The 16,411-nt window shown below is 39.8% G+C and overlaps 1 protein-coding gene across 2 annotated transcripts in view; it reads left to right on the top strand.

Moving 5' to 3' along the window:
• LEPR (leptin receptor) overlaps positions 1 to 12,645 on the top strand; it is a 36,409-nt gene extending 23,764 nt beyond the window's left edge. For both annotated transcript variants that reach the window (XM_085315229.1, XM_085315228.1), the window contains exons 10-18: positions 732 to 880; positions 1,119 to 1,278; positions 1,379 to 1,461; positions 3,019 to 3,235; positions 4,027 to 4,206; positions 4,866 to 4,961; positions 5,491 to 5,593; positions 6,346 to 6,421; positions 11,402 to 12,645. In XM_085315229.1, coding sequence (XP_085171355.1) covers positions 732 to 880; positions 1,119 to 1,278; positions 1,379 to 1,461; positions 3,019 to 3,235; positions 4,027 to 4,206; positions 4,866 to 4,961; positions 5,491 to 5,593; positions 6,346 to 6,421; positions 11,402 to 12,217 — 1,880 coding nt within the window. In that variant the 3' untranslated portion in view covers positions 12,218 to 12,645. The remainder of the gene's footprint in view (positions 1 to 731; positions 881 to 1,118; positions 1,279 to 1,378; positions 1,462 to 3,018; positions 3,236 to 4,026; positions 4,207 to 4,865; positions 4,962 to 5,490; positions 5,594 to 6,345; positions 6,422 to 11,401) is intronic.
• Positions 12,646 to 16,411: the final 3,766 nt, after the last annotated feature.

Genomic DNA, 16,411 nt, shown 5'->3' with positions numbered 1-16,411 from the left:
CTTTCTGCCCTGCTCCACATATGATTAGTCAAAAGAAATTTATTCCAGCTTTGTTTTGTTAGCAAGTTGGGGCTTTCTAACATTCTAGTTCAGTCTGCTAGAGAAAGTCAGTTTTGGTGAAATTTCCTGTTAGTAAATGAAAACTTCAGGCATTAKCTCCATTAGTCTTCGCATGAGCTTGCGCTGTCATTGTCTTTTATAGGAGCTACCTTTCTGGGCCGCTCATGCCTCTGCTTTCTACAGTGATGTGCTCTAGGCTACATCTTTTGCTGTTTCTCACTCTAACAGAGTATCAGAGGAGACAGCAGCTGCTGGCACCAGTTTAAACTATAGTGGTTTAAATTAAAATGAAATGTACTGAAACTTCCCTATAGATTTTTTTTTTTAATAAAACAGGCATTCCATAAGAAATTCTGATTTTGATATTTCAGCTTAAATTTTTTTGGTGGTTTTGTTTTGGATCAAAATTGGGATGAATTTCCCATAAGACAAACATTTACTTTCTCAAACAGCAGTGCTTTTGTCTGCAGTGAATGGACAAGCCAGCCTGGATTGGTGAGTTATTTTTGTATCATAGTCTGGCTTCATTCAGAGTATCAGAGGCCACAGTATGACCTGGCACTCGCAGGGTGGAGGAAGTAAATCAAATCATTATGGTTTAATGAAAAATGTCAGTGTAGATGTTACAGGTTTGGGGTTTTTTTTTCTTCTTTTTTCTTTCAATTTTCTAGTGAAGCCGCTCCCTCCAGCCAGTGTTAATGCAGAAATCACCAGGAATGTTGGGCTGCTGAATGTGAGCTGGACGAACCCTGCATTTACAAACAATGATCTTAAATTTCAGATTCGATATGCTGTGAATAGAGAAGAAATTACATGGGAGGTACTGTTCTTTCTACTCCAGATCAAAGTGTGCATATTGCAGTGTTTAACTAGTATTTGTAGAATTTATTGTACATGAGGAATCATAAGCATTTGTATTACCTGATAAAGCAGTGTTACTGATTAGGCCACTTTCCAGTCCAGTGAATCCAATGAGGATTCATTTTCAGGAGTTCTGATTGTAACAGATGCCTAAAAGTCTTTTGTTCTTGTTCTAAATACTTTGATTTCTTTTACAGTTGTATGAAATTTCAGATGCACCAACAAGGTCAGTTGTGATAAAAGTACAGACACTTTGTGTTGAGTATGTTGTTCAGGTCCGCTGCAGAGGACTGGATGGATTAGGTTACTGGAGCAATTGGAGCAGATCAGCCTATACAGTTGTAAAAGATATCAAAGGTACACATACTTTTGCAGTACACTTTGACAGTTCTAGGTCTGTCCAGTTTCAGACGGAGATATGACACTGTTTTTCTTGTAAAACTATACAACACTGCAGCTCCCCTACAAGGCCCTGAATTTTGGAGAGTTGTTACTGAAGATCCTGCAAGGAGGCAGAAGAATGTTACGCTTCTGTGGAAGGTGAGAACAACTACATTTTGGTCTTTCTGTAATGATTTCTCACTTTGAGAGATAATTGATCCAGAGGCATTGACAAAGTTAGCTCAGATGGGAGCAGAACAGTCACATGCTGCTCTGGGAGGTAAACTTGGGCGGTCCTTGTTCATGGGGTGTTGTATGCAGCTACTTTGGGTACAACCTGTTTCATGGTACTGTCTCTTCCTAGGCTAATATTTGAGGATGACAGGAGCAGCTGGTGAAAGTTGATTGTAACGCTGTGTTACAACAGGGACGTGGTTCAGACTGTTTCATGCACTCAGCCTGCCTTTTTTTTCCTTCTGTTGCTCTTGCTTTTTTCTTCCCCCTTCTTCTGTTTTTGTACTTCTTATCTTTCCTACAGCTAGCTGACACACATGAAGTTGATTTTGTTCCCTAATCATTACCAAGGTTATATTCATATAATAGAATGAAAACTTTCCCAGTCCTGTGTAGTCACTTTGGGTGGTTGAGAGGTCAGTGGGGTTCAGCTCAGTCATTCACTGGCAGCAGGCATGTTTCCAGGCTGCAGATGACTGTCCTTTAAGCTTGCTCKTGGGCTGACTTTCAGGTCCATCTGAGAGTATGGTCAGATTGTTCTTGCTCGGGTCCAGTTGCATGCACCACAGCTATGTGGAACTGCACGTGGGCCTGCAGTACAGCCGCGTGGAGCATCCCCTCTTCTGTTTGTTTATCTCATTATTCCCACAGTTTTGTAATCCCTAGTACTTGAGAAAAGCCTGCTCACATCTCTGAGAGGACTGGAAAGCTGCTTGCTTATGCACAGGGACCAGAATGCTCTCCTGAGCTGTACTAACACAGCTAAAGTGCCAGTACTGTGTTACATGTTCATGTAAGCCTACRCTTTCAGAGATGGTTAGACAAATGCTATGAAACAGACTCACAAAAACTTAAAATGCAGTTTGTTCTAATGTTCAGAAGAAAGAATAACATGAAAATAATGACTAAGTCATAATGAAAGATGCAGTCTTCGGCTGCCAAGTTCTGTTGGCCAAGATAGCTGAGCAGAATGCGCCCAAAGTCCTAGCCTGCTGTCTGTACATATACCACTGCAACTATGTGCAAACAGGGCAAATCCACATTAAAAGGTTATGTACTGTGAAAGTACATCAGAGACTGGCTACTCCTGTTTGCCCGTATAGTAATGATAAGTATGCAGGCAATCCTGTGTACAAAATGGTCATTAGTTCTGGTTTTTCAATCCTGAAAAATACTAACATAAAATAATGCGTTCCACAGGAGTCTGAAAGGTGATATTTTCTGGATTTCCAGCCCTGCCCCAGCAAGACACACACACTGGAAAGATAGCAAGTGAGGGTGTCAAGTTTCAGAGAGGAGAAGAAAATAAAGTTTTTAATTGACTGCAGTGTGCTTGCTAAAAGGACAGCAGTCAGTCTGTTGAATATCTTTTTTGGGGAGTTGTGTTTTCTTAAAACTGGAAAACTGCCATCTTCTGCCCAAATAGTGTTTCTTACTGAAATCAAAGATTGGGAAATTAATTAATGCCAATGTTTGCTGCAGCCACTGATGAAGAATCACTCATTGTGCAGTGTGAGCCGATACGTTATAAAGCACCAGACATCAGAAAACACGACGTGGTCAGAATATGTTGATAATGGCACTACCTGTTCATTTCCATGGACTGAACACACACATACCATTACAGTTTTAGCCATGAATTCAATTGGAGTTTCTTCAATTAATTTTAATTTAACTCTATCACAGCAAATGAGCACAGGTAAGAACACCAGTTAGTTACCATTTTGAGATGTGGAAAATGTAAGGAATTCTTGTGATGGTTTTGGATATAGCTTTCTTTGTAATAAAACTCCCTTTATTAGAAGGTGAAACTATTTAATAATGATATCTTCAGCTGTATATGGGAAACAGCCTTTGTATCTCACCAACAGAGCTATTTGAAAAATGAAATTTCCATCCCATGAAAATTGTAATGATCTTTGGGTTGGGAAAAGAGTTGTCCTTAACCGGGATGTCTTCCTTCCACTACCAGATTATAAAATAATTAATCGAAGAAAAACAAAATCTTTCTATAGAACTGATCTCCCATCTACTTTGTCTTGGGAACACCCAACATTCCTGCTAGAGAATGTTTTGTTGTTTCCAGAATTAAATGTGGTCTTTTCTCTGGCTGCTCACCTGACAGGCTGCCAGAGTGCATAGTTTTCGGAGGTTTGGCTTTACTTCCTAAGTAGCCTCTTCATTGGTTCAGTTAAACTCTGCTTTATTAATAAAATAAAGACTGTTGCTATTTCAAATATGAATTGTGTAATGTTCATATCCAAATCTGTGCTGTGGGAAACACTCCCGTTACTGTAGTTTATTCATAGAACCTTCTATAAGCCTTATTATACGTAAGATAAAAATTAAAGAAATTATAAAGCACTGAAAATGTAGTTTTTCATGTGCACGTAGATTATGGTACACACCTCTCCTGCTGTCGCAGCTCTGAACTCACCTCTGCTTGAGATCATGTAATTCACAGCTGTTCTGTTGTCCTTGCTCCGTCAGTGGACGCCGTGCAGTCCCTCAGTGCCTACCCTGTGAACAGCACTTGTGTGATTTTGACTTGGACGCTTTCACCTCAAGCATATGTGATAACATCTTTTGTTATCGAATGGAAAAACCTTAACAAAGAAGAGATGAAATGGGTGCGAGTTCCTCCAAATATTAGCAAGTATTATATTTATGGTGAGTTTATACTTCATATTATAACGTGTTATATTAATTGTTAYGGGATAGAAACTACAGTATTACTGAGTCTTCAGATTCATTTTTTCCCCCTCTCTGTTTCTAGTCTTTTTTATGGTAAGATGCAGTGGACCAATCTTTGATTATCATTAGAAGACTGACTGTTGCATTRATGATCCAGACTGAGATAGGATTGCTGAATAGTCTTGCCTCATTTTTAGAGCCCCCAAAGCTAGTCACATGCTTTTCAAGTCTTGTGGCCTTTGCTTCCACCCCCTATGTGGCCTTCATTTCTGGACAAACTTCTCTGTGGTTTAGTACCTCTGAGCCTGACCCACCTCTTCCTTGCTTTTATTTTGTTAAGATTGTAACTGAATTGATCTGTGTGAGGTTATTTGAATGTACATCTTTTTAAGTTGCCCTCTGTCAGTTACTGAGGACTTTGCAAAGCCAGTGCCTCGTACCCTGTGTGCATGCTATTTTGTATTTTTTTTATGCAAAATCTGACAAAGAATGAAACTCAGGTGTGTTCATTTTATGACAATGTAATAAAGTTAGTCCTTGAACCTTATTTTGGCTTTAATATTGCAATTTCTACAATTGTTTCGTAGAGRTGTTAATCCCATGAGAAAATAATAAGGCTGATGTCTTCTTTTCAGATCACTTTATTCTGATTGAGAAGTACCAGTTCAGCCTGTATCCTGTATTTGTTGGAGGAGTTGGCAAATCCAGAGCTACGGATCAGTTTATCAAAGGTGATTTATAGGATCTTTCTCATTGTTATTTATGAAATAGGGGCTTAATAAAAGTTAGATATGGAAGAATTTTATCAGAGAAAGTGACAGTAATCATGTAATTGTAATACGACTTTAAACAGTTGGTTTAATCTGAAATCACTTTGCGAGGTTGGTGGAGCAAGGCACAGCACTAATCATACACCCAACATAATCACTCGGGTCCAGGATCCCTGTGATTCTTCGTTCTCTGACTATGGACTGTTCTCTTGTCTTGTATGCCCAGATTTCATTTCCTAATGGTAAGGACACACTGGACACCTCCCACAGAGACAGAGGAGTCACCTCAGTATTTAGAATAATTCCTTCCCTTTTGTTTGTTTGTTTGTTCTCAAAGTAAAAGTTCCTTTGTGTGCAAAAACCCATTTACTCAGTTTGCTTGGGTTAACACTTTCTAATATTTCTGAATGTGTGTGTTTTTTCTCTATTGCAAATTATTCACAGATAAATTGTCTTATTACATTATTATCTGAATTTTGTTTATTTCCAGATGGGTCCGAAAATCAGAATAATGCCAGTCTCTACGTGGTTCTGCCAATAGTTATTTCAACCTCAGTTTTGTTGCTTGGAGTATTGATGATTTCTCACCAAAGGTAGGTTGTTCAGTGTCATACAAAACTCACAGAATGCATTTAGAAGAAGATGGTGCAGCTTAGATGATGTCTGACTGCWGAACTGGTGGACAGGGTCTCTCGGGGGAAGTCTACAAACTGTCATTTGTATTTTTGAGATATACTGTACTAAAAAGTAGCAGATCCTACGTAACCTTGCACCAAGAGTTAAAGTGTCTTGGATGCACAGGCTTGATACTTTGATAGACTTGGTACTACTGCCTTTTCAGAGCTAGTGTCCTCATTATAAAGTTGATGTGGTTTGTTCTCACTGGGAAGCATCGCTGTATCCTGTGTCACATACTCCTTACTTTTGCAGAGTGTTGTGGCCAAGTTAATGAACGGCAGGTGCTTTGTAAAGCGCTCTGTACTACTCAATTTAGTTGTTGTCACGAACTCAGGTCTGAAGTGAAAGCCAATTGAAAATCCCTCTAAGCTTTCTGAAAGGTGGATTAGGGTTTTACTCAGCAAAGATTGCCTGTGCCTCTCATGGTTTGCAAAATTGCTGTCTGGTATGCTACTTTTTTTTTTACTGTATTTTGGTCAACTATAGTTATCCAAAATGGTTGTTTTATTTTCATAGCATTCTGAAAAAATGCAGTTGCACTCAATCCTTTTCTGGTGTAAATCTCTCTGCTGCTGTAGTACAAGTATTTTTATATGACAGAGGTGAATAACAGCAATACCGAGTACATGAGAACAGTACCAACTCCAGAATTTACCTAACGTTTCAGAATGAAGAAACTGTTTTGGGAAGAAGTTCCAAACCCTAAGAATTGCTCCTGGGCACAAGGAGTTAATTTTCAAAAGGTATGGATTTCCATGGTGATGCTTTCCGTGGGTTTGACAGTTTGTTTGCTCATACTGAACTCTACCTGTTGGTTAGGCTAGAATCTACCTGAATTACTGCACAGAACAACTTKGAGCCTCTAAAGTTAGCAATGCAACAGTTCTTCCAGCTCTAGAAAGCTAATACTCGGAAATGGGCCAGGGCCTTAGACCAGCATCCCTTTTGAATGTAGAGGATGTTTATATTTCAGGACAGTTAGTAGAGCCAGTTGTAGAGTCAAAAGATGTCCCATAGGTGTAACACTTGTGTACACCAGCGAGTGCCGCTGGTGTGTGTCAAGGGCCAAATTCTTTCCTGGGATAAACTGCCTCTCTGGCTCGTGGATCAGGAGCTGTGATGAGCTCTGACAAATCAGAGCCTTTATCTGGACTTCCCAGTTTGCACCAACAGATGATATTTCATTTGGTCGCAGAATTTGATGTTGTGTAATCATTGACACAGTAATCTAAATTCAGGCCTATTATTTCTAAAAGGAAAAGCATCTAATGACAGAAGGTTTTTCAAGTATTTAATTTTCATTCCCAGTGAAGGCTTCTTTTCTCATCTTTTATTTTATTTCATTTCATTTAAACAGAGAATGGAGATTCTTTGAAGTCTAATCATGGTCACTGCCTGCTGAACCATTGGGCCAGCTCCCAGGCTTCCTATACAGAATTTTTAGAAGATTTTTCTATTTATATTCAGAAGACAGGAAGCACAGATACAATACAGTGCTGATTTGTTTAAAAATAATGAATTCTGGAAGTAGCTCTGTCAAAAAAATCTAAAACGCCCTCGCAAAAATTAGGGGCCAGTGCCATATTACAGACCAGAAAACGATTTGCACTTGCATAGGCAGAAGCACTTCAAATTTGGAGTTTAAACTTTCAGTTACTGCCCTGCTGACTAAGGCTGTGACTGGCAAAGGGCTGAATCCTTTCAAGCCTTGGCCTTCAAAAGGAATTGAAAGAGCCTAGCCCTTCCCAGGATGCAGCCGTGGAAGCAGAGACATCAGACTGGTTTGGGATTTGTCCAGCTGAGTACAAGATCTGCCCAGCTATAGACTTCACTTGAAAGGGTTTCTTTTTGTTGTTAGTGGTAGGTTTTTTTTTTTCCTTCTTAGTATTTGTTTGTTCTACTTGACCTCTAACTTGGGAGTTTCCACTGACTCCAGGCGCATCAAGGAGGTCAAATCTTGTATTTGCAAAAGTATGTGGCAGTCCCATTAAGGTCTTTTGACCTGTTTACATTCATCTGGAGAAGTAGCACCTTGTTGCTTTTGTCTGCTTTTTTCTGAAAAAGCTGATTTGTGTGTTATTTATATGGCTTCTTCATTTGTTATCATTTAAATATGCAACGATGTCAGTGTAGATATCTGAATAATCTCTAACGTTTGATTCGTGTTTGAAAACACAAGCCTGAAATCTTCAGACAAAATCTAGTTTTGGTGGTGTTATGGCAGTTTCTGCTTACTGTAATACCCACTTAGTAGACTGTCTTATTTATTAATTAAAATTTTTGTGGCTTTTTAGCATGCTGAAATATTTCTCAGATGTACAACACTATAATTTAAATGTTAAATGAAGCTCTTGGTAATTAACTGCTGGGAAGATGCAGCCATGGTCTGAGGGGTGAGTGTTTTCTGTCCTTGTGGCAGCAGTCACATTGGCTGTTGTGAGCAGAGCATGGAGGGAGTCCTTTCAGTGAGTCTGCACCTCTGGCCTGGCTAGACAGCTAAGTGTGTTTTCCTCGTGCAGGCTGTTAAATCCCAGACCAGTCTGATATTTCTGCTTCCACAGCTGCGCCCTGGAAAGGGATGGGCTCTTTTGAACATAGCTGTTAATGGCGGGAGTATAAGCTGCACTGGAGCATATGTATTTGTGTATTTGATCTGTTCATCTGTAGAAAAGGGAGCTCCTGACAATCTTCACTATCCCCCATTGCAAATGTGCATGAAACTTGCATGTTGGATTTGGTATGTTGGACGCGATTCTCCTCACCGACTGGTAGAAGTGAAATAAGTCTGTTGAAGTTGTGAAGTTTTCACTAGCAATAAAGTCATGCCTGAGCCGACACCCCGGTGATACTGCTCCATATTCATATGCCTTGTTGAATCCATAATTGATGGAAAAGAAATGATGCATGCAAGTATGAAAGAAATTGAAGTTTGACATGATTTTTGACAGCTTGTTATGTAGTAGAAAGCATGCCTCCCTGGTACCTTGTACTAATCTTACTGAAAAATGTTGCTTAATGTTAACTGCACTGAAGGCACAGCTGGTCGGTGCCTGTCCTCAGATGAGCATGATCATCTCTCTCTCACTTCGTGAGAGTCCGAGGCCAGAACACGTTTTTTGAAACAGTGTGTTTAGGGCCAGGTTCTGCTTTTGTATGTGAGCATGCGACAGCATTTGTATGGCAATTTTCCTTAGTTGTAATAATCGCTGATTACAGAAATCTCCTATATATCACTACTGGAAACTTCTGATGTCTTTGTGAAGGTGTTTGATGTAGAACTTGTGTTTTGTCTTGGTAGTTATTAATATTCAATCCTTGAGTCAACATCTGATGATTAGTTTGTATATTCAATATAGCACATTTGGTATTTGGTACTCCGAAACTGCATTTGTAAAGTATTATTTTACCATGATTGTATTACTCATAGTAGCAAGAGGTTAAAATTATAATCTAAAATAGGCAAGTCTTGCATCTAGGCAGCAGTCCTACAAACTTTTACATGTATACATAATGTCAAGATAATGAAAATTCCTATTTGCTCAATAAAGTGTTTTTTTTTTAAAAAAAAAAATAAGGTGTAGGTCCTAATGTTATAGGAAATTATTATAAATCCTGCAAAGATTCATGCATATAACCCCGTGGACTTCAGTAGGGTAAATTTGCAGCATGTAAAGTTGAATGTTTGTACAAGTCAATCTGATCTTGGGAGAATTAGGCCAATAGAATATTTTGAAATCTGTGCTTAGCAATCAAGTGCAAATTAATTTTGACTCTTAGCATGTCTCAGACAGTGATAACTGGCTGATGACTTGGAGGTAATCTGCTGCTTATGAGACCTCCTGGCAAGGCTTGTGGCTACAGCAAATATGAGTTGAAATCTGGGCTGAAGAGGAGAGCGTAACATACTGAACAGGAAAACAAAATATAATATTGCTTGAAATTTGTTACATGTTTGCATCTTGTTTCCTCTGGTAAGCAGAATTTGTGAACTGGTGACCTAAAGCTGTGACTGCTCTCCTGAATTTTATGGAATTACTTTGCCTCTTATTAAACAAAATATGTGCCCAAATTATACTGTATATTGTGCAAATATTTACAGCATATTCACTCAGTATACTCTATAATTACTGATATGATACAGTTTTACATTTTCTCAGGAGATTGGATTATGCATTGTATTTGATTAAATATTAAATATGTTTTAATAAGTGATGTGTCTGATTGGCAGATGCTGACTGTTGCCAAAAACATACCTGTTTATGAATGGGATATATTTAATCTTTGCAGGCAATATTATTGACATGTTTTCTGTGGCAACTATATGCATTTATAAGAGCAGGTGGTGTGGGCTGAGAGGTGGAAGCAAGCAGTTTTGGAAGGGATATAAGCGATCTCTATTCAAGTGCCAGCTTCAGCTAAGTCAGACGCCAGGTGTAGGAGGATAGGTATTTCTGCAGGAAACTTGATTTCTTTGGTTATTCCTGAGCTGCCTGCTGTGTGTCTTCCTCTTGAAAATGCCAGTGTGGGCAATATACACTGAACGGGCTTTCAGCCCGCTTTGTCACAGCAAAGCCTGTGTTCCTGCCTGAAGTCACAGCTAACCTGCCAGAGAGGAAGAAGCTTTCATTAGGCAATATAAATTATTATTATTTGCTATATATAGTATGGTAGCTGTCCACAGGTTATTTCAATATCTGCTTAATTATATATTTAGTTGTTCATATTATTTTGAAGACCAGGAGAGATTCCAATGTACAAGTTGGCTTTAGCTTGGGGAGGTAATGGACTTGTTTGGGGGACGTCCCCAAAAAGCTAAAAATCCGTTTGCAAGTTCTGCCACGTGAGGGCCGTAGACATTACTAGTAGCTAGCCTAGACTAAAAGTAGTAGCCTAAGATAGGTAAGTTTGGATCTTCTTTTCTGTAATTGCATACTAGTTTTAAGTATTTTGACATGTTCCTAGTTGTTTTGGCAACTTTCCTGCTGTAAAATACGGTTTCCTAATATACACAAAATCTGTGGGTTTATCTGTTTAAATTTGTCTTGAATTCATTAGGCATTATGTTTTTCAAGTGAAGCATTCTTTGTAGCTAGGAGTTCCAGTATGTTGTCAGTTCATACTGTTGTATATTTTACAAGCATATACATAGACATATAGCAGAGAATACTTTTTGGCAAAATAAATGTATTTTTGTTTCGCAGCTCAAACATACAGCCATTATTCAGATGGGAATACACTAAAAACACTATAGCTGAATTTCACCCTGAATAATGTAATCTTAACAGGAAGGGTTATTTTAATTGACATGTAAGTGATTTAGACTTACATAATCTGAATAAAATACCCAAAAAAGGAAGAGGTATGAGACTTCTGTCTTGCAAAGCACGCGCATTTTTAACAGTATGTGCATGTTTATTAGTGTTGAAATGAATGGGACCACTCAGCTGCTTTTGTTTCAGCTTAAGTGGCACGCTGTCTTGGCTGGCGTGTTGAGCGCTTCACCGAACGCTTGCTTTGCAGCGCTTGACACACACACAGGTTCTCGCTTTCTTTCCCCTCACTCTTCACTTACGCGTGCATACACACATGCAGGAAATACATTTTAGGTGATTTTTCTCAAATACATGCTCTTTGTTAAAACAATGAGGTTTTTTTTGTCTGTGATTCTTAAAATCAGTAGCTTCATACTGATGATGAGCATTAAAATATATCTTTTCTTCTAGCCTGAAACTTTTGAGCATCTTTTTGTCAAGCACCCTGAAGCAATGTCGTTTGAGCCTCTTCTTCTGGAACCAGAAATAGTCCTGGAAGACATCAGTGTTACTAAAGCATTGAAAAAAGAAGACGCACAAGATTTTTTAGTAATTGATTCAATGTTTACAAAGATTCAAGACTCTGAACGTGACTCTGCTTGTTCTAGCAGCCATTTCAATAGCAACAGCCTCTCTGAGAGCTCCCATGATGACAAAGTCAGTGGAGAAATTACCCGGCAGTCCGATATCAAATATGCTACTATTATCAGTAACTCCAAATCAAGTGGGCTTTACGAACAGAAAAAGAATCTCAGCAGTGCCTTTGATAGATGCTTCCTGGCTGAAGATTCCTTAGTTACAGGTGCTTTCTCAAGTAGTTCTTGGGAGATGGGAAATCAGGCGTTTCTGATACTACCTGATCAACATGGCAGTCAGCCCAGCAAGACTCTCTCTCTTTCCCTTATTTCTTCAGAGGGATTTTCAGAACCTTCAGACCAGGATGATGCTTTTGCAGACGGTGACAGTCCTGAGCGGAGCCTATATTACCTAGGGATAACATCATTTGAAAAAAGAGAAAATGACATTTTTTTAACAGAAAGTTCAGGAGTCATGTGTCAGTTTCATACAACTGATCTGCTCAAAGATGTGGGTTTTCTTCAGAATACATCTCCTAATTTAAATGCTTTTATCGAAAGTAGCCTTAAGTACAAAGCCATTGTGCCATACGTGCCACAGTTTCAGATGACTGCTGCCAAAGTGCAAGAGACCGCAGAGAACAAATGTTAAGTCATCACACCAATTTGATACTGTTTATATTTTTTTAAGTGTTGATGTGCTCCCCTATTGTTTCCTCCCCTGGCTTCTGTCTGGAACTCTTCTGTTTTGAAGTTGGGTAACTAAGTCTGCATCTGAGTGCCAAGATTTTAGTAGGAAGAAATTCCATTTTTTTGGCCCAACTTTCAAAAGCAGAGCCTTCGTTTAGAAGCTTAGTTGTGTTCAAATTAGCCTCTGGTGCCAAATTGCAGTTGTTGCTGCCTGTTATGTGTACTCTTGAGCTCTCCAGTGAAGAATTGTACTTGGACTTGGACTTTGTACCGCAGATATTCAGGTGAGAGGACTGGATGCGATCTAAATGCAGTTGTTGCTAATGCTCAGTCCCCAGGCTCTGTCCTAGGCTGTGGTCTTTAAAAGCTTGGTAGCTTTAAATGCCCTCCTTAGCCATAGGTGGCTGCAGCAAACAAGCACAGCTGCACAGGGCTGGGATGCAGCAGAGCTCAGCAGCACTATCCAGATGTCTTCAGTGCATGACAACAGCCTTTTTCCTCCAGCTGGAGAGATGTACAGGAGCTGAGGTGGTTGTGGGCCTTGGTGTGGAGGTTTCCAGATGCTCCTAAATGGCTGGGAAAGATTCAACCAACATACACTGAAGAAACACAGATCCCTTTTTCATGTATTTGCTAAATGCAAAGGTGAAATATGCTCTTAAATTCTCTTTGTTGATTGCATCCAATTCTGTAGCAGTGGGCTTTAGTTATCTTAGCTAAACGCGATCAAGGTGCAAGGGTGAGCACTGGGTGTATGTCACCAATATAGACCCATCCATGTTCCTCTCCATTTAGGAGTGAATTCTCTCTTCTCTTTAAATACCTGGGCAAACAGTGTTGAAAAGAGCTTGCTCATGTTTAAGAATATATGTGGATCCTAAGTGCAAGATGGAAAAGAGTAGCCCAATAGTATTAAGGAGAAGACTGAAGTACTGTGCGCACACGTGTTGATGGCGGGAATATCAGAAGGTGTCATTTCACTGAGGATGACTTGTGACGAGCACTAGAGACCGAGTTGATCTGGGTATGGTGCAGCCACTGTACGCTCAGACTGCCGGTTCCAAGACAGCAGTACCCAGCTGAACCATGGGTAGCAGGTGGATGCACTGTATAAATATCAAGTACTTTTGCTAGGCTTTATTTCTTCCCCAGAACTCGAATGTATTCACTGTGTGGTTGACACCTGTGTTGAATTGGCCTTGTTTAAGGGGAGGAGGGATCCACATTAAAAAAAACAGTCAGAATCATGGATTTCGATTGTTGAAAGGGAGGCTTGGACCAATGAAGGTGAAGTTATGACAGTTTTCTTGTTGTCTCTTTTGAGGTAAAATAAAATATCCATCATCAAAGAGCTTTAAGAGAAGCTGAGAGATCAGAAACAAGTGCTGAACAGTGCATCAGTACATAAAACACTCCCTGAAGAAGTGACTGTTCTAGTAGCTAAAGATTTACTGTAGTGCAAGAAGAGGAAGAGAATCAAAATTCCTGTGGCTGTGTTAATTGTGGGGTGTTATCCAGGTAAAATGGTGCACTTGGAAGTAAAAGTTCCACATTTTTGGAACTGCTGTTAAACATGAGATTCTAGCAGAAATGGTACCGCAATAAGATTAACATCTTTTCCAAACCCATTTCAGAAGAATCCACAGTAGAAAAGGCAGTAATTTGATCCAAGTACAGTCTAATGGTTACCTTGATGCAAAAGAATCCTGTATTTTAATCTTAGCTGAACAAGTCTGTCTGCGTGGACTTGGGGAAGTCTCTTCATCTTCATAAGCCCTGCTCTACTCAGCTGAAAAGCTTCAGATACGAGGAAAATTAGATCTTGCATCTCGGCTCAATTTTCTGAAGTTAAATAAAAATACATGCTTGTTAGCAAGCCAAATATATATTTTCTATTTTATAGTTAGAAAATATTTTTATATGCATACTTTTTCAAGGAACTATTTTGAAGGGCTAAGAAAGAATGCTCACATAGATGAAAATACTGTGTACTCCAAGGTTAAATTCACTTAAAACAAAGTTAAATTCACTTAAAAATTATTTAGGCAATTTAAAACAAACAGAAAACAGCAACAACAGTAACTGGTAGGAGCAGCATATAAATAATATACTAGTGATAAGTTATATGGAGGAAAAGGGACCAGAGCAAGTCTGTACATGCACTTTGAATCTAAGGCAAGCTTTACTAAAAACCCACCGCATCCACTACTTTTTTTCAAATAAGCTGCTAACTTCAAATATTTCTGTTTCTGGAAGCTGAATGACATTAAAAAACTTTATGTCCTTGTTTAAAAAAAAGCTATATATGGAAAGAAGAGAGTTGAAACATGTCTTGCATTAGTAACTAAAACTCCTTGTCACTTGAAGTGAGGGAAGGCTACTGGGAAAAATCTGCAAAGCCTTGAAAGCGTTCTTGTTGAATTCAGCGGACTTGCGATGCAGATGCCCTGAAGCATGACTTTTGCTTGCTCTGTTGGAATAACGTGTTCATTGAAAGACAGCAACAGGAGCAAAGCTGAGATCAGCAGCTAGGTGAATGCCAAACTTACGATACACGAGAGATCGCTGCTGCTGGCACATGGACTTCATGTGGTGCAACCTCCAGGCTCCTACGAGAGGTCCAGGAGCTCACTCAGGTGTTCCATTCTGTCTTTCCTGATGTTTGTTCTACCAGATTCAGTGTCCTCTAGATAAGTTTGAAGAGGCAACGGGATTTGTATAGTTCTGCTGCAGATCCTTCCCAGCTAACACCTGTGAGACACCCCCCCCGGGGGTGTAGTTGAATTTTGGGTGGAAGTGAAGGACGAGATTCCAGCGTATCAGCTTTCTCCTCCTGTTAACCTGGGATAGAGAAGTAATGTGAATGCTTGAGATCCAGTTTTGTAGCAGCTGCCACAGTATAATCCTATCACCTTATGTTAGGAAGAGAGATTCCCCTCCCAGGACCCCAACAGGAGACCTTGTTGCTCTTGACAAGAGAAAGGATAGTGCACTTCCATGTGTAGACTGGAAAAGTAAACTCTTGAGAAGATAGTGCATCATTAAGAATTTCATTAAGTATGTGATTTTAAAAAATTCTTCGGTAAAGCTTTCTGGTTGCATTTGAAGATACTTTTTTCTCAGAAAACAAAAAACCAACATTGATTTATTACTGACTGCTGATACAAGGTCCTCATCCAGTAACTTTGCAAGGACAGGAGTAGTGTAAGCATGGTAACCCCCAGCTGGTTGAATCAGAGATTTCAGAGAGTTTGAAGGCTTTCCTGGACTGAAGCCACGGTCCACCAGGGACTTGCCCCATGAAGCTGGACTCCGACGTGCCTCAGTAGTCGCGTCAGGAGAGCGTTTCTGGGATTGCGATGATCCCTGCCCCTGTACCCTCCACGAGCTCCTTTGCCCTGCCCGTGCAACGCTCTGAACACCGAGCGTGGAGCCTTACCAGGTGGATGTTGCTTGGCTAGTCTTGCTGCTCAGGGCTTCGTACGTTCAAACACAAGTGCAGAACATCTAGTTTCAGTGGATGTTGATGGGATTTCTGGACATCGCCATCATCTGGAGTCTGGCCTGTCCTGGAGTGCCTCTCTGCAGGCCCAGTAATTTTTTTCCTAAGGGCTATATCAAGTAGCGCTTCTCAAAAAACCCCCATTGGTTTGGTATTTGCAGAATTTCCTGCTGTGCCTATAGGAAATACTGCAGAAACTAGCTGATCTCCTCCGCTGCAGCAAAGTGAAAAGATTTTCTGTACAACCAAGTRGTTGAATCCCTTAATGCATGTGTGTGTTTTTTAAAGCAGCCTCCAAGCCATGTCTCCAATTTCCTAAGTTTCTGGTCGCGCAGGTAACCCTGGGTCCTTTCTGGGCTGAAGGGCAGGGCAGCTGTACAAGTTTATTCAATAAATGCTTCCCCAACTGGCTCTCAGTATGGCATCTTCATCTTTATCAAATGGACATTCAATCCCACTCTTCATCTTTCTTTACTTTTGTATAAAGCCAAAATCTGTATATTCTGAACCCACCATCTGCTGCCTTCTGTCTCTGCTCTAATCTTGTGCTATAATTATAGCTTGAGCTTGTACTGTGTGCAGAAGAAATTAAGAGTTAGTGTCATTTACTGCGTGCATTTCTCACTGTTATTTTTCCCTCAACTTTAGGTCAAT

This window comes from Rhea americana, unplaced genomic scaffold, assembly GCF_003343005.1.
Source record: "Rhea americana isolate MKP2758 unplaced genomic scaffold, rheAme1 scaffold_423, whole genome shotgun sequence".
NCBI classification, from domain to species: domain Eukaryota; kingdom Metazoa; phylum Chordata; class Aves; order Rheiformes; family Rheidae; genus Rhea; species Rhea americana.
Note: the sequence above shows the minus strand (reverse complement) of the source record. Positions and strands in the feature narration are given on the sequence as shown.